At 34.7% G+C, this 17,855-nt stretch overlaps 1 protein-coding gene across 3 annotated transcripts in view; it reads right to left on the bottom strand.

The window, feature by feature from the left end:
* Window positions 1-17,855, bottom strand: part of PDS5A (PDS5 cohesin associated factor A) — a 72,189-nt gene that overhangs the window by 8,544 nt on the left and 45,790 nt on the right. For all 3 annotated transcript variants that reach the window (XM_048942446.1, XM_048942444.1, XM_048942445.1), the window contains exons 13-29: window positions 16,625-16,738; window positions 16,085-16,166; window positions 15,478-15,526; window positions 15,220-15,359; window positions 13,640-13,755; window positions 12,775-12,880; window positions 11,192-11,352; window positions 9,462-9,585; window positions 8,116-8,274; window positions 7,797-7,865; window positions 7,004-7,140; window positions 6,242-6,365; window positions 5,780-5,984; window positions 5,074-5,188; window positions 3,352-3,484; window positions 2,618-2,737; window positions 1,373-1,435 (exon numbers count right to left, since the gene is read on the bottom strand). In XM_048942446.1, coding sequence (XP_048798403.1) covers window positions 1,373-1,435; window positions 2,618-2,737; window positions 3,352-3,484; window positions 5,074-5,188; window positions 5,780-5,984; window positions 6,242-6,365; window positions 7,004-7,140; window positions 7,797-7,865; window positions 8,116-8,274; window positions 9,462-9,585; window positions 11,192-11,352; window positions 12,775-12,880; window positions 13,640-13,755; window positions 15,220-15,359; window positions 15,478-15,526; window positions 16,085-16,166; window positions 16,625-16,738 — 2,017 coding nt within the window. The remainder of the gene's footprint in view (window positions 1-1,372; window positions 1,436-2,617; window positions 2,738-3,351; window positions 3,485-5,073; window positions 5,189-5,779; window positions 5,985-6,241; window positions 6,366-7,003; window positions 7,141-7,796; window positions 7,866-8,115; window positions 8,275-9,461; window positions 9,586-11,191; window positions 11,353-12,774; window positions 12,881-13,639; window positions 13,756-15,219; window positions 15,360-15,477; window positions 15,527-16,084; window positions 16,167-16,624; window positions 16,739-17,855) is intronic.

Below are 17,855 nucleotides of genomic sequence, written 5' to 3'. Positions count from 1 at the left end.
AAAAAAACGTAACTCAAAAATCCTGCTATTTTATGGTAAGGCACCTTTGTAGCCTCATTTGCTGAATACTTTATCAAAAGAGAAATGTTCTACATTCATACAACTAACCACAAACTCTCCTTTAGTTGTATATCAATATATCAAATATATATCAAAAGTGAAACAATTACAACAGCAAACAGATAACACCAGCCTACTATCAACTGCTATCCAACAAGGAATAGCTTACAGAAGGTAGTCTTCTGCCTGCCTCCTCTCTTCCTAACATAATGCCAACACTTGCTAAATGAGCACACAACTATCTACATGCCCCCATCCCTATTTTCCTGCCAGTGTAACAAGCTTAACCAGCTTGCTGAGCAGCATCCAGGCTAGTGTTGAAGTGTGAACATAAAGTGAAAAGATACAGCATTCCGCCAGCTGAGCAGAACTCACCCACATGAACTGCTCTGATAGCAGGAGTTTTTGTAAAGAACAAAAAACAGCATGAGGAGCAGTTTGAGATGATGGCTATTGATGGAGCAATTGCTTGTTTCTACCCTTAAAATGAACCACTACAAAGTTCTGCTCTGACTGAAGACTTAGAAAGTAATGCTTTCACTGTTCACTGAACACAGAACATGAACATTAAAAAAAAACCATACGATGTTACATAGAGATATAATTTATACTGTTCTTTTACAGGTCAGCCAACATTGTTTCACTAAACTCAAGAAAACAACCTGCTAGCTTTGTGAGCTACTATAAAAGGTATTCCAACGAACTTTAAATGCAACCTAGGAATCCCAAGAAAGAAAGAATCCCCCTAAAAAAGAGTGGCTGGTAGAAAATGGGAATAGACTGTTGCTTATGTTTTCCTCCCCACAAGAAAGACATGGTAGGTATTTGCTCTTCCACATGGAGTGTCAGCCAAATTATATCTGAATTAAAATGATCAGATGGATATAGACATTTATAGTTAAATTTAACAGCTTTAGCAGTTATATTGAAAGCAGTAAGACAACAAATCTATGATAATCAATCCTAGCAACATCACAGAATTAAGTATCTGAATTATAGTTTTATGCCACAGTTATTTGAATAAAGAAAAAACCTGTTACTATCTGAAAGACAAGATCAAGAACCTATGCCTCTGTTACCTTTATGTTCTCCATCCTCTGTACTACCTTGGTGTTTTGTCCATACTGAGTAGTATATGGAGTTAAAAGCATTCATTATTCCCTCGAATGAATGATGAATCACTGTATACAAATTCTTCATACAATTTTTTTTGTAGTATCATGATTCTCTTTATGGTTTATTATCAAGCTAAGGAGAACATTTAAAGTCACAATAATCTTCAAATTAATTGAAACTTGTCAGAATATACTACCTTTCCTGTCAAAAGAAGAACCCTTGTCTCTTCTGAAATGTAATTCCGGTCATTGGAAAAATCCTATTAAAAAAAAATATATATATTAATTTGCATTTGATCTCTCAATCTTGCTGTTGTTTTTACATTTACACGATTGATTTCTCAAGAGTGATGGCACTATGCCACCTCAGAATCACAGAGGGGCTTGAGTTAAAAAGGACCTATTTCTAATGCTCCTGCTGTGGGCAGGGCTGCCACTCACTAGATCAGTCTACCCAGAGCCTCAACTTTCTATTGATAATGAATAAATCTAATGAAGATCAGTCACACTAGTGCTTCAGAGGAGATCTGAAAGAGCATTACTAACAGTGTGGCATGTGAGGAGCTGGAATTTACATTTTTTCTTCTTAAATGACATGGATCACTTGAAATGAAGTAAAATTGACTTCCCTCTTGCTTCACTTCTATCTTTTCATGGGAAGTCCTAACAGAGAAGAAGTGCTATCTTCTCTAGAAAAATTGAAAGTTGTGAACTTCGTCACTCTGACTACAGTTTACAGACACAAAACACCACACCTGAATGCAGGCACCTATCACAGACACCAGCTTCCCAACACGGGGCATCACCCAAACCAGAATTAATTAACCAGACTGTGTTTTGTTTAAATGGACTCTGCTAAGGCAGTTAACAGTCTCAGACAGTGAAAAATGTGAAATGCATTGCTTGGTATGATCAAAACTAGTATGGACAATTACTATGGGTCCACTTATACGTTTTTAAAAGTAAGTCTCTGAAGTAACATCAGCATTATTGCTGACAGTAGAGGTACACTCACTTGGACTACTGCTGGGCAATAAGAGGACTGGTTTGGGCATCCAACAAGATAGCCAGCTATTAAAGCTAAAACATCACAGAAGGTCAGAAATGTTCCTTTTTTCTTTTTTGGCTGTTTTGCATTCTAATTAAATACACAGTCAGAATATACATATTTCCCCATACATTCAGGAGAACATGTACAGCACTTCAACAGAATGATCTAGCAATATCTGCAGCATGTTGATGTTTACTCCATATAGTTCTCACCAGGTCACAAACATTTCTGGCAAATGTTAGCTGAGACACATCTAACTTATTGTACACCTGGTGATACCAACTATATGGTTGAGGAAAAAATCTATGCCTTTTTCCATGACATGATCTCAACTGTAACAATCAAAGAATTTCCCCTTATTACCCTGGAAATTAAATTAATAAAACTTTACCTTTTCAGGTTGTGTAAAAAATTTGGTTGGCAATACAGGGTCCTTTGGTGAATCTGCATTGCATAAAGCACTTTTGCTGTTGATTACACACAGTGCTACATCACATACTGTATAAAGTTTCTGAAGAAAAAAAGAAAATTATGCTTTAGGAATTACTTGCTGTGTAGAGAATGCAGTTCTTTAGCAAATTGAATCTGTATGTGAAATAACCACTACTAAGGACATATTTTGTAACTATGTCATTAACCGTGCTGTTGGCTCTTAGAACAGAGAATTGCTCATTTTTAATATTACACTATTTAATAAAACGTAATAAAACTACAGACATCTAAGCTGTGTAATAGAAGCTCTTGATGGAATCACCATAAATGGTTTCTCTTCTCAGCTGGTAACATATATTTAACAGCAGCCATATACTACAGTATTTCCTCAACAACAGAAAGTAATTATGTTGGAAAATCAGATATTTGGAATTAAAATAAGCACTAGGGAATAACAGGAATATTTAACAAATCTTGTTTAATAACTTTTCAGGTACTGTGTGCTGGCTAAGGTCAACAAGTTTCAGAAAGAATGAGACTGGTAGCACACACACAATGCTTCCAATTAGCACACTCTAAAGGAATTTAAATGTCTGAGCTAATGTTTTTAAATTTCCTGTAAGTCCTGTCCAGCAAGTAGTTTGTGAAACCCTTAGCCCAACACCAAACACTCATCTGAACTGCACTTCTTACTTCATTGGCCTTTGGCTCATCAGGAGACTGAGCATCTCGTGTAAGCTTGATGTTTTCTGCCATCTTTTTCATGAAGGCATGGCTATTGTTCTCATTCTTTGTCATTAAAACTTCAAGCATGAACCACAGGCACCTAAAAAGCCATAAACCACAGTTACATTCCAACTTTTATACAGCAGCTTCTCTGGGAAGAAAAAAAAACAAGTCAGCTGTGCTAGCTTTTCTTTAAGCAACTAAGTCAATTTGAAAAAATCATGAACAGATAGCATCCAAAGAGGAGAACAGAGTCTAGACCTTTAATTATAACTGTTTCAGTCTTAGGCTTCAGAATAGAAAGAATTCCAGCAATTCTACAATCACTATCTCAGGCTATGGGTACCATACTGCCAACAATTCATCATGACCACACAAAACTAGCTCGAACTATACAACTGCTCAACTGTTACCCACACTACATAAACACTGGAACAGACATACTAAAGGATCCCAAGTGAATAGGCCAGATACAGCTGATGCAATAGAAGAACAGTCAATTAAAGAAAGTTCATTCTCTGCATGCATTTCATTATTTCTTTGGAATGTCAGTTCAGAGGGAAAAGACACCTTTTTGAGAGAGAAACAACAACAAAAACATAACTCTACAGGACAGCCTCAAAAGACACTGTAAGTGTAAATATCACAAATTACAAACAAGGAACTCACTAAGCATGTATTTCCTTATTTGACTATATTTAGGCTACATAAAACTCAAGATGAACTGAGGAGACAACTGCAAAACACACTGCCACTCTGCTTCTACAAGTGTATAAGCATCTAAGTCAACGCTTTAAAATGAACACTGTGACTCTCAGAAGTCCTGAAAGAAATGCTGTATTACATTAGGAGAAAAATGTTTTGGATTTATCTCAGAAGACTTTTCAGAGAAGCATTCCTGCCAAGATTCCTGTACATAGCATTTCTTTCTTTGGAGCAGTCCTCTCTGGCTAGTTCAGCCAGCCTGTGACAAGAATGAGGGAGGAAATCTGGCAACAAAGGACAGCCATACAAGGGATGTCCAAAAAACTCTGTGCACTACAAAGTACTTCTCACAGTACTGCACTGTAACAACTGCAAATCAGAACTTGTTCAATTCTGGATAAAACAGTAAAGAACACAGTGGAGTGCTTTCAGGTGTGGCCAAGAACAAGAAGTGCTCAAAAAAACAAAAAACAAAACAGACCTGATTATTAGTTAAGAAATCTTTCTCAACTCCAGGTTCTGACCAAGTGTGAGTCAAGTAACTCAGAAATCAGAATAAATTCAGGTCTTCAACTAAAGAAAAAAAATCAGACTGGGATTCTCATAGATAAAGGTACAAAAGGAATTAAGATATGGACATGTACATTTGTGCAAATAATTGTTTTTCTAATTATACATATATTGTAATATATCATTATATGTGCTTTCGTGGTACCAAAACAAGTTAGCTTACAGCTCCATCCAAAATGAATACAAAAGAAAAATCAAAAACAATGGTGATGTGGAGAGATGGATGCCTAAACAGTTAATAAAGGTTAAAGGTTACCATTTGGTGTTTCAGAATACACTGCTAAGCAGTTTCTGAAGTTTTCCTCCTTTTCCAAAACTAATGTTTTATCAACAGCATATTGCAAAACAAGGGATCATTTTCCTAACAATTTTTTCTAAGCACAGAAAATAGTTCTAGAATCATTCAACACTTACTCTTTGACATCACGAAGCTGATCAACATCCTGAGGTTTTGTGAAATCTGGATCATGTGCCAGTAAATGAATCATATATGGTACCACATATTCAGGCAGCAAGGACAGCAATTTTTCTGCAGTAAGAAACAAAAATCATAACCAATCTCTTTGTTATACATACATACAGACAAGCATCACAAGACAGAATATTTTCAAGTATTACTTTTCCAAATACACAGAACATAAAACTTCAGTCTGTGTTCCTTTTTCTGCAGATTCTACTTTCTGAATTATAGAATAGTTTGGATTGCAAGGGAACTTTAAGATCACCTGGTTCTGAGCCTCCTGCTATAGGCAGAGACACCTCCAGTTTGCCCCATCATTAAATATAAATGAGTTTTACTACTTTGAAACTATTTGGCCCCAAATCAGGAAGAGATCATAAAACCTAACATATCAGAAAACAAAATTTTATTTTTCAAGCAAAACAGCTACCAGAATAACAGTATTGTACTTTACACATATGTTTCTCAGCAATATATAGAAAAGTATTTTATGGTTAATGCTAAAGTAAATTTAGATTTAAATGTGATAAATATAAAAAATGAGAAAACAAATTAACTTTGTATTTCTTTATAAAAGCAATTTGCTTAACTTTTAACCATTACTTCTTCCAATTTAGCATTCAACCATTGTATTCTTCACAAATTTACTGAAACACTAACCGTTAGCCATAGGATTCTGCTTAATATATTCTCTTCGTATACTGATGTTTTTAAGCAAGCACTGTCTGGCATGTGCTCTTCTCTCCTTCACAGGATCTTTGGCACACAAAGCAAAGATTGCCATATATTCCAAAGGGAGCAGTAATTTCACAAGTGCTTTATGCAGTTTCTGAGCAAATATCTGCCTCACTTGGTAGCACTCATCCTGTAACAAAATAAAACATAAGAATGCAACCGTAACAATTCTGTTAGAACAAAATAAAAATGGAAAACATCCAACTGGAACGATGGGGTGACATGTTTTAAAAATATCAACAAGTGTTGTATGAGAAGTATTTGCAGCTTCAAGAACTCTCGAAAGCCACAATGAGCAATATTAAATAATCAATTTAGCAGCAACAAAAGCTCAGATGAAGGACTTTGAACTCTAAGAATCACTTCAATATAAAAGTAGTTACTTACATTAATGACAAGCGCACAGAGTTGGAACTGTTCTGGGGTAATTATTTCATGGTAACATGGCTCCTGTGCAAGCTTCATTATTGCACTGCCAGCAGCTAATCGTAGTCGAGACATATCGGATTTACTATACAAACAGGAGGGAAAAACCCCAAAACTCTGCTTAAATTACTTGTGTATCACAATTTCTTTCTTTTTTCAACACCATTTACAACACAAGGTTCTTCCCAGTCTGACCAGCTCAACAGCTTCATATTGTTAAATTAACTTCATGACATTTGTGAAAATAAGGTGCTCTGCAGCTCTATTGCACACTTTCTTGTCTGCATACCACTACGTGAATCAAAGCAACTCATTTGTTACAGATTTCCTTACCCTCTGAATGGAGATGTGGTATAAAGTAACCCCACATTGGAAGATGCTCCACCCAAAATTTACCCAACATTTAAATGCATTTAACCTGATTGTTCAGTTTTTTTCAAAGAAACTCCTGCAAATCTCTCTGGAATGTCTTTTACTAGCAAGATATCTACAGTGTTCTAAGCTATATTATGAGTAGACTGCAAGAAAGAATCAGTATGAAGAATATTTTCATATGCACCATTCAGTCCTAAATTTTAAACTCCAGTCAGATCCACTTCCTATTATTCAATATTACCCAACATTACCTTCACACGTTAAGATTCTAAAAGGATTCAAATTACTGTTTTTAGTACACAACTCCACAATAATGTTATTATAAGCCTAAAAGTAACAGAATCTGACCTGATTCGTTTCTGTTCTGTCAAGTCTCCCTCACTGACAAGCATAGCTGATAACAGTCGGAGTGTGGAATTTGCAGATTTTGACTGGTTGTTTTTCATACCCAGCAGCCAGCGTACCAAAAGTTTAATTGCTTGCACCTATCAAAAATGGACAAACAAACAATGAACTTACTTTCTAGACTTGTTATGTGCTACAGTCCATTTCTGTCAAACAGAAGCTTCCAAAGACTCCTACTTCTTAGAGTTGATATATTTTAAAAGGAACAGAACAAAGCAGTAATATTTACAGAAAGAGAAAGGCACTATCAGCTGTGGTTCAGTGCTTTCTCACGAGTACATCTATAATACCTGCTACATTATCAACAATAAAAGCAACTACACAAACCTTTCTAAAAACAGTCACAACTAGAATCACAGTAAATAGCCTATCAAAGAGAACAAAGAAAATTCAAAATCTCAATTTATATCAACTTTATTTACAGTCAATAAGGACTAATAACATATCTGACAAGGAAAACTGCAACTTTTGGTTGTCTTAATTTTCTCGGCATTCAATATACTCAGCCAAGACACCAAAATGCATGGTTTCCACCAGTTTTGTAATGGTGTATTTATATAATTGACAGAAAACCTAGAACAGTGCTTCTAAAAAAAAACCAAACACCCAATACAAAAGTAATTAAAGAGATTTACTACACTCTAAAGAGATTTATCAAACTCCTCACTGCACAACTTCAAAAAAGTAAGTTTTAAAACTCAAACATATACATTATTATTGGCAGCTGGCCATTCACCTTTGCTAGTACTTCTGGAGAAACCTCTTCATCTGGAGACCACAACTTTCCATTTTTCTCACCTGTTGACTACAGATACTCATGTAAGTTTAAGAACTGGTTCAACCCATACAGAAAACATAGAGAGAAACAAAACAGAGTTTTGGACTGAGCTTTCTTTCATACAGAAGATTTTTCTATGACGTGACATCTCTTTACGAGTCATTTATAGAACATTCCTTTGAACCATTTTGCAAATACAAAGCAAAACAAAACAGCCCTGTTCCCCAATAACAAACACAGAGAATTGTAAGGACTTAATAAAAAAAGAAGATCTTACCCTGTCATTCATTAGAAGATCTTTCACAATGAAATTTGCAACAACAGATTTCATTGGAGAAGCGAACTGGTCTGGGGCCAACATAGAAATATGACCCAGTGAGACTAACGGAGTTATAAGTTGTTCTGGTACATCAGCATTCAAACTTCTACTAAGAGGCTGAGGAAAAAAGAGTATGTATATATTAAAAATGAGCTGTAGATATGTAAATCACCATGCCTAAAAAACACCTTATTTTAATACTGGGCTGCAGATGACTTTTACAGGGTTTTTTTTTTCCGTAAGAATTAGTAATATTTGCAAAACAGAATGGAGAAAGAATGCAATTTCCCAATTAACAGAATAATTAAAATCTCACGTGAGATAGGAGCAGTATGATTTTATGTTCTCATCCTGTTTTAACAGTGAAACACATTAAATCCTGGGAGAAATGGGAGGAAACTTGACTCTATGTTCTTCATGAGCTGTAGAAAGTTGAAAAGTAGCTAACAAGTGTCAAAAAATAATGGCAGGTCAAAAAAACCCCCTAAAACTAACAACTGTACAATCCTGTAAATAGTTGTTTCCACTGGTGATCAGTATTTCCTTCAAGACAACAGTTTCGATAATTCCAGGTTGCTGTATCACTCAGTACCTTTCCACAGTAACATGATAGTAGAGAAGGGAACGTGAACTTGCACTCTCATGTAAGTCTAAGCAGAGAGATCACACTCTGTAAACTTAATTCAAAGATTTTCACACCTCTGAATTATATATTCATTCAAAGATGGCCATGATGGAGAATCTATGATATTTTACAAGTGTATATTAATATTAGTATTATTTAAGAGCTTATAGTGAAAAGTAACCTCTCTGCCCTACGTATCATTTTTTTCCTTTACCACTTTTCTAAGTAGTAAGAGAGGAGTAAGCTAGTGTCTTCACTTGTAGATGTGTACTACTCTGCATTCACTTTCTGAGTGAAAAAGTAATGCACAGACACAGATCTTAGACAAGGAAACTCAATATGGTTTGAAAGTAGAGGATGTTATTCTCCATTTAGAATCTGCTACATGCGTTCTCATGAGATCTGGTGTGGAGCATTCCAGCATATTTGCTTTATTTTTCTCTACCTTCTCCCATATAGACAAAAAAGGAGAACCTTATGTATCAGAATGTTACAAAGACTACAAGAAACAGAAATATTAATAATTTTCTATTGTAAAAGTAATGACAACTACCATACATCTGTAGGCTGACTTCATAAATTATCTGTTTTATCTGTATCTAATTAGAAGTAGAAATTAATCATTAGTCTCAACTAAGAACAGAAACAAATTTTAAAAACAAAAAAAAGCAAGACATACCTCAAAGATCTGAGCAAGTTGCACTTCTTTATTTGAAAATATGGCATGTATACAGTGAACAGCTTGTTTTGCCTGATGGGGAGTGCCTCTTTTTGCTTTCTGATGCAAAATTGGAATTAATGTTCTGTAAACATTAAATAAAATACTTCAAAATACAGTTTGCGATCTACAAAACATGAAACTTTTCACCTATACAGATACATCTCTACAGAACATGGTCTTACAAATCATGCGCTCCTTTGAAGTCAGTTCAAAAAAGACCATAATAAATTGAAAACAAACAAAATATTTAATATTACCTGCTGCACATCTGACTGTACACAGGCAGAAAAAGGCTCAGAGGGAAAAATCAAACATGAAAGAAAACAGTGATCAAAATAAGGTTATTAAGGTTATAGCGTGAGGGGAACCAACAGTGGGGGCTTGTTATTCCATCACACTTGGAAGCAACGGGGCAGAAGAAAATTTGTAAAACCTAGGAACAGCTGTTCAACATTAGTGGGTTTATAGGCTTTTACTGCTTTAAATTTAGTCTTTATTTGCAGTGTATGAGCAGATTAGGAACTGCTTAGAGTTTTGCATTTGAGACCCCTGAAATCTATTTTTGCTCATCAGTGGTCACTGAAGGAAAGCGCAGGGCAGAAGCCACTGCAGGGACTCACAAGAGTGTGGGAAGGCTGGCCTATCACCTAAGACAGCAATATCTGAGACATTAGCTCATGATGTTCAGCACTCAGTTACTGAGTCAAAATGACAGAATTGCTTACAGAACACCTGACACAGAAACATCTCAAAAAATGCTAGAACCATTTAGAATTCCCTGTCCACGAAGTGGGGCACAAAACCATTTATTTCTCATGTGAGGAAGAACTTGGGCTGCTACCGGTGAGCCCTACTCCAAAGGGCAGCAAGCAGTCTGCTTACAGTTGGTTTAAAAAATAGAAATAAAGAAGCCAAACAGGTTACTTGAAACGAAACTATTTTTCACTTATGGTAAACATCACTGAACATATGAAATCTAGAACTACTGCCTATATTCTGACACGTTTTTGCTCAGTAGTAATATTGCAAGCATTTCAATATACGAGAACTTGCAACCTCTACTTTATAACCCAGATTAGTTAGTTACTAAAAGGCTGATTTTAACATTTTAGATGTCAGTCACCAAACTGTAAAGTCTGTGAATACTTAGTATTATGTATTATGTATTATGTATTACTTAGTATTATGTAGCTTTAACCAACATGAATACTATGAGGACAACACATAGACAGCCTTTTATTCTTTCTTAGAAATTTATGCCTGCTTTTGGAACTTGTTTCTCAATTTGTTTCACAACAGAGCTGCTAACTAGAGATTATGTTTTCATTCCTTACAAAGATAGAAATATCATGTGAAGGAAATTATTGTGCCAAGAAATTACATCTCCACCATATTTCTGTTGTTGCTTGTTTTGTAACCTGGGAAACATGCTACACTCTGGTTTTAACATGTCTATTATAAAAGGACTTTCAAAAGCAGGTAACATCTTAAATAAATAAATAATGTGAGAACATTATTTAAATTTAAAAACGAAGAGACAGAAACTTTGTGAAAGAATACAAAATGATGGAAGATAAGCTGTTCATATTCACAAGGCTGTAATGTAACTTCAGGGGCAATACTCTGAATTAACTACCAAGAGCCAGAAGTCCGGGTATGAGAAACAGCATGTAAAGAAACACACTCACGATCTTATCTGTGGCAGGTCTGTTTCTATTTTGTGACCCGTGTTTCTGAAAATCTGTATGGCTGCCTCAGCTACCTTATCATCTTCCATCCTGAGGCACTGCAGCAGAGACTCATAGGTCTCTGCAGAGTGAAACGAGGTAGGATGTGTAAAGGACAGAACCTGTAGATACATATTAAACCATAGGTATAAAGGTATATTTCTCCAAGGTAAGCGAATCATCAGAGAAAAACTTACAGCTGTTCAGGAGCCTTACCGTCAACAGAAATAGTTGTTACATGCTCACATGAGATTATTACATTCAAAAACTACATTTTTGGAGAAAGTTATACAGACATTTTCAAATAAATTCACCTACATTTTATTCTTTAGGGCCTCCTTTCCTCCAAACATTTTATAAGATATAACATTATTTGAATATGGAAAAATAACTATTAAAATGAATATTTATCCAAAATTATTCACTTATATTCCAGTCTACTTAAAAACACTTTTCAACTAAATGTAATTGAACCGAAATCCTAATTCCTCATAATTTCTGGTTTCTGAGCAGAAAAGAAATCAAGAAATCAAGAAAGTTAAAACAAGCACAGTATTTAATTACTGTCTTTTAATCTAAACTGATCGAATACTCATTATTTTAAATAGAAGTCATGTTAAATAAAAAACTAAGCGTGCAAGGATGCAAGGAGAGAACAAACCATTATCCCAGAAGAAAACTATATTATGTATAACAAAGTTCAAATAACACTTTGTAGGGAGATCAATTAAAAAAATGCACGTTTTCTGTATTTTTTAATATTTATCTTATTTTGGTTTCTTTGATCAGAGTTGTTTGTATCAATATCTGAAGTGACTTTCTTAAAGGTATCCATGTCACACAGCAACAAAGCCTTCAACCTTAACAGCTTTCTTCTCTGAGCTACATGAACAAACAAACTTTACTTCCCTGTGTAATTCTGCATAACTGTTTCTAATGCATTGCTGCCGTTACCAAATTTGGTGCAATACATCTCCATGAAGTTCAACGTGTTCATTCACACGTGAGAAAAGTCTCACCTCAATTATCTAAACTGCCCCTCCGTGCCCTTCTTTCTTACTGTACAGCCCTCTTTATAACATATTGAAAATAAACTACCAAATCTATCACAGATGTTATCCAGATATTTCAAGTCCTTCCTTCTCTCCTTCAGGCAATTCTCACTCATCAACACCTTCCCCCCTCCTTGTCTGCTTTCCTTACAGCACTGTACAAGCCAACAAGAAGTGCCTCTCCTACTCTGCTCTTTTCTCCTCCTCACACTTTATGTCCTTATCTTCCTCTTTGACTTCCCTAAGAAGAAACCAATTCCTGCTTTAAGGAGAATACTTCTATTCTGTGTTTCCTTTGTGAAACATACTTTTCCCAAAAACTGGTTATTTTTATATTATTTTCCCCAAGCAAGTATTAGCAATCAAAACCTTTCTGTCATTACAAAAGTTCACTAAATAATATCTTGCACATACTTAAAATATATTTAAATAAATACTACTACTAACATTCATTCTTAGCTACTTTAATGTAGATTATTTAACGTAAATTACCTTGAGAAGTTCAAGTCCTGCACGAATTGCAGTATCAGGACTTACACCCTCCTCTTCATCATCAGCTGTCCCCTCTATTGATTTATTCATCAATTTTACTAGTGCACTAAAACAAGAGATAGAAAAGCAAACAAATAAAAAAAAAAAAGTTGATAAATAAAAAAAAAAACTTGAAAACATGCAATGTCAAGTTTGAGCAGCAAGATTACCTGGTTTTGGCAATAATTTATGGGACAGCGATAGTCTGTCTGGTGTTTTTGTTATAATCTTTTTCTTAAATTAAACTCTTTCATTATTCCTTTTCTTTCTGACTTAGTTTACTGCAAAATTTAATTGCTTAGGTAAAAGACATGTTGGTAGCATTCAGATCAACACAGAGTAGCAAATGTTTCCGAACGTAATTAAGTTGCCAGACAAGTCTCAAAAGGAATAGAAACATTCTCTTACTCAATCCCATAAAAATTAATTAATTCAGCTGTTATATTGAAGACCGTGCTGCAGTTAACTACGTGAGAGCTATGATCATCATATTCACACCTTACACCCCACAAATAGCAGTTTCACAGGGAACAACTGCTAAATTTTATCATCATTTATAGACGTAGCACTGCAAAGCAGTAAGAAAAAAAATCCCCTCTCTCCCCCCAAAAAAACAAAACCAAGACCCCACACTGCTAGAAATGCAAGATATTAATGTAAAATACATATTTTTAAATGTCTATCTACAGTTAGGGCAGACTAACCTGTATAACCCATTCCCAAGAAAATCTTTTTTTTTTTTTTTTTTTTTTTTTTTTTTTTTTTTTTTTTTTACTTAAATCAACTTTGTAACCATTCATGAGCTCCTATAATCTTCCAAACTTACCTAATGGCTTCTGAGTCAATATGTACAGGAGCAATTCTCTCCAAAAGAAATTTGACCATTTCCAGAAAGGGATTTGTTGGCTGCTTAGGATTTGCAAGTTTCCGGGCTATTTCTCTCTACAAGAATGTTACATTACCAACAATAATTATTCTCATGTTAATTATTTCCTGAGCACGTTGAAGAGGTTAAAAATTAGTTCTTTTAATTACAGAAATTGTGTAAATAGTCAATGAAATGTATTTTAAGGAGGACTGTTGTTATTTCTGGATCTTTCTTTATCACATTACAGTGAAAGTAGGCATGCTTTGCAACAGCATTAAAACTCAAGATGCATGTAAACTTCTTTCTTAAGTGTTTCTTAAGGAAATGGAGACCAAATTCAAAACAAAACCAAGGGAGTGCTAAGTGCAACACAGACAGAATTTAAGTATCTATGTAGACAAGAGTAATTCATAGATCTGTATATAAACCTTGCTGCATGCTTCAGATTCCATAAGCAACAACAACAAAATGCAATAGAAGCTACAGTGCTGCAGATATGGAGAAGCACTATGCCACTTCAGTTCCAACTGAATGTTCGGATGTTCAGACTCCATGTTCTTGCCAGGGAATGTCTTGGAATCAAAAACCTGCCTTTCCCCCTCTGAATGCAACAAGTGTCAAAAACATTAAATTCTGCTGCAAACTCAGCAGAAGGTGGTGGATACAAAAATATTTTTATCTTTAACACAAGTTTAAAACTCAAGTCTCAAATAAATAATTTCTCAACCTTCCTTCTACTTCAAGTTTGGAAGCTGTAGATCTACGCAGACCAGGAAATTGCCCTAACCATTTTCAGATTGCCCTAAACAATCTTCAGGAGAGAAAATAAGTCTTCCCTTTGAAACTGCATCACTGCATTCCCAAATTGCAAAGTCAGCTATTTTAGAAAGAGATGTATTCCATACGTTAGTGGTTAGAACATAATTCTGGAGGCCATTCTGTTCTCTTCCCTGGACAATTACAGAGCCATTAGGCAAAACCCAAGAAGCCTGTGTTTGCTGATGCTCTGTATTGAGATCTCTGTCAACCAAATTGCTGCAATTGTTGGCACTGTAAATCTCTGGAAAAGCCTGATTTAATATTAATGTGTGTATTCTCAGCAGTGATATTAAATAAGTGAGAGAGAGAAAAAAATTGATCTCAAGATAATTTTGTACAAAGAAAAATTAACAAATAATATGCAGATGGTGCAATAGTTGTGCTCATACTTATGTAAGTTTTACCAGTGCTGGGAGACAGTTTAAAACAGTTTACATAAAAAAGATTCTTAAAATGAAGCAAAAAAAAATGAAATTAGTCTTTTAAACTTAATGTTTGATCCTTATAACCCCAGGAAGGAATAAAGCCAGTATTTGTTTGCTTTTCTTAGGATGATTGCCAAAGATTATATTATCAGTAATCTTTACAGGTTAATTAAAAAGGTATTTTAGCAATGAGAAACTATATAAATCATATTAAGGTATCAAAATAGACCATTAGGTCTTAATAACTGTTTTAAGCACAAATATTTAAAAAAGTTTGCTTTTCCATTTCCTTACCACACAGACATCTGCCTGTTTACAGGAACACGTAGGGCTAATTAACAGTTCAAGCTGGGACCGAAGCTTTTCATCATCGCCTAGAACCTGATTGAATTTCTTCACAAAATCTTGTGCTTTTCCAGGATCTGGAAGGTTTTCTATATAATTAAACACAGTTTATTAAGATAAATTTGCTACTTCAGTATGACAACATTCATAAAAAAATAATTTCCAAGAACATTGTAACAGCAGTTTAAAGAACTTATTAACACTTACTTGCTATGGTCATCAGCTTCCCAAACATGGCAGCACTGTTTGCTTCTGACTGGGGACAACAGCAAACAGAAACAAACAAAAAAACATCAGCACTGTCTCCCTCATGAAAATATACCTTTAAGATCATCTGTCAGTTCTATTGCAGCAGCATGTTCTATTGGAAAAAGACCTAAAAAACTCAACAACCAGTTCTAATAAACAAAGAAAATCCCTCAACATTAAACCCAAAACACTAAAGGTAGCCTCCCATACTAAAACCCCAAAATTAAATGCATTTAAAGTCTCTGCTAGTTTGAAGATTTACTTTTAAAAGTATACTTAAAAATTAAGAAAATATTCCACTTAGAAAATGTTAAAGTCTATACAGTGAGAATCAGGAATTCTATCAAAAATGAACAAAAACTTGAAAAACCACATTAATTTCTTCTGAAGAAATTTAAGGAGGCCATACACTTGGCAAGCATTACTGAAAGCAACTTAATGTCAACAGAACTCTGTCTACATGTTGAAATCAAAAGTCAGCTGAACAAATAATATAGCATTAAAAAAAAGGTAGATTAGTCTAACAAGTCCATTTGATAAAGTATTATTTTTTTCAAAACCGTACTGTGGGCTGCTTATGCAAGTCTAGTAATTCCCGTACGTGACTCCTCAGCATGTTCTGGCACTTCCACATCTCATTCAGTGCTCTGAAAATGTGCAAAATCAGAAAGAAAAACATGATTCATTTGTCACAATAACATGCTGAATGTAGTGTTAAACAAATTATCTTGTTTACTAAGTGCAACATCTGACTGAATCAAATCCACAAAGTATTAATAATTCTAAACAAAATAGATCATTTTTCATTTTTATTCATCTACTTGTATCAATTTCATGTATACAGCACAATGAGAATGTATTGTTCTCACAGGATGAAGACTTAAAACAAATCTTCTCAAATATCAAGGTACCTTCTTGTCTAAAGGCCTCGTGCAGTTTGTATGTAAAATTATTGGAGCTAAAGGAAACATTTTGAAATAAAATCACAAATACCGTTAAGCATCAGTTACCTATAATGTTATTTAAGTCTTGATAATATAAGCAGATGATGTTAGAAAAAAAAAACAAAACAAAACAGTATTAGCTGAATTGGAATTATACTCACTTGACAGCATTTGGATCCAAGCTGGCATACAAATAGTACAAGCACTTCATTCGCTCTTCTGTTTCCAAATTGTGTGGAACAAGATACTGAGCAAAGATTTTTTCTACTAGTAATCTGCAGGAAAAGAAGAGAGAAAATCTGTACATTTCCAAAACTAGTATTATCTTTTAGATGAGCTGAAAGAAAGAAAAAAAAAGGAAAAAACAACAACAGAAAAGAAACTAGATTTTTCCCCCACAGAAGAAAAGTGGCCTCTTTTCATCTGTAAAGATAACCTCCACTGCTGATAGAAAGATTACCAAGAACTGCTCCTTGAGAGCCTTTCCATTAAATTTCAACTTTAAAAGGATGAAACATTTTGTCAGCATTCAAATTCTCCTTTTTCTCCAGGTTTGAAGAATCTTTGTTCATCCTCATGCATAAGTGAAAGAGATACAGACAGTAGAAAGCCCAGATAAAGAGGAGAGGATATAAAAATTTAACTGAAGTGGAAGTAAAAGTAAAGAGCCGACGCATCCCCCCCCTAGGGGGGAAGGGTAAAATAAAATAGTAGCATTTGACAAACACAAAATATTTGAAACTGTTATTTATAACACAGAAAGTAAAGTGAGCATTGAAAAGCATTGAAAAAAGAACAGCAAAATGTATAGAGGAAAAGGAGCACAGGGAAACCCAAGTGAGTGCAAACCAAGCCAACAAGAACTTTATCCAGTTATCTTTCTTAAAACAACAACAAAATCCTAACACCAACAGACGTAGACATACTGAGAGTTTTCAATAAAATGCAAAACTCAAGCTACTGCATGACTGTATAGCCCATTAGTAACACTCCAAAATGAAAGAACATTCAGATATTAATCTAATTCTTAGCAGTGAGAGCTGTGCAAAGCATCCCGTCGCACATTACCATATTAACAAACATTTTGAATTTACAGACTTTGTTTGCTATGATTCCTGGTAAGTACCCAAGGAGTGCCTTGTACAAAGAACAGAGAAAGCAAAACAGGTCAAATGTAAGAAGAACATTCAAAAGGACATGAAGTCACGGCAGAGGAATAAAAGTATGACTATGAATATGAATACAGTTATCACAAGGCATTTCATTAACATTAAAGAGAACTTGGTTTTTTCCCTCTAGGTGTTCATTTTCACTACTGATGACTTGGAAAACAGGGTTTTTAGATCTCAGGAGATTCCATCTCTGTTTAATAGAACAGGTGATTGGAGGCAT

This window comes from Lagopus muta, chromosome 4 (genome assembly GCF_023343835.1).
Source record: "Lagopus muta isolate bLagMut1 chromosome 4, bLagMut1 primary, whole genome shotgun sequence".
In the NCBI taxonomy this organism is placed as follows: Eukaryota; Metazoa; Chordata; class Aves; order Galliformes; family Phasianidae; genus Lagopus; species Lagopus muta.
Note: the sequence above shows the minus strand (reverse complement) of the source record. Positions and strands in the feature narration are given on the sequence as shown.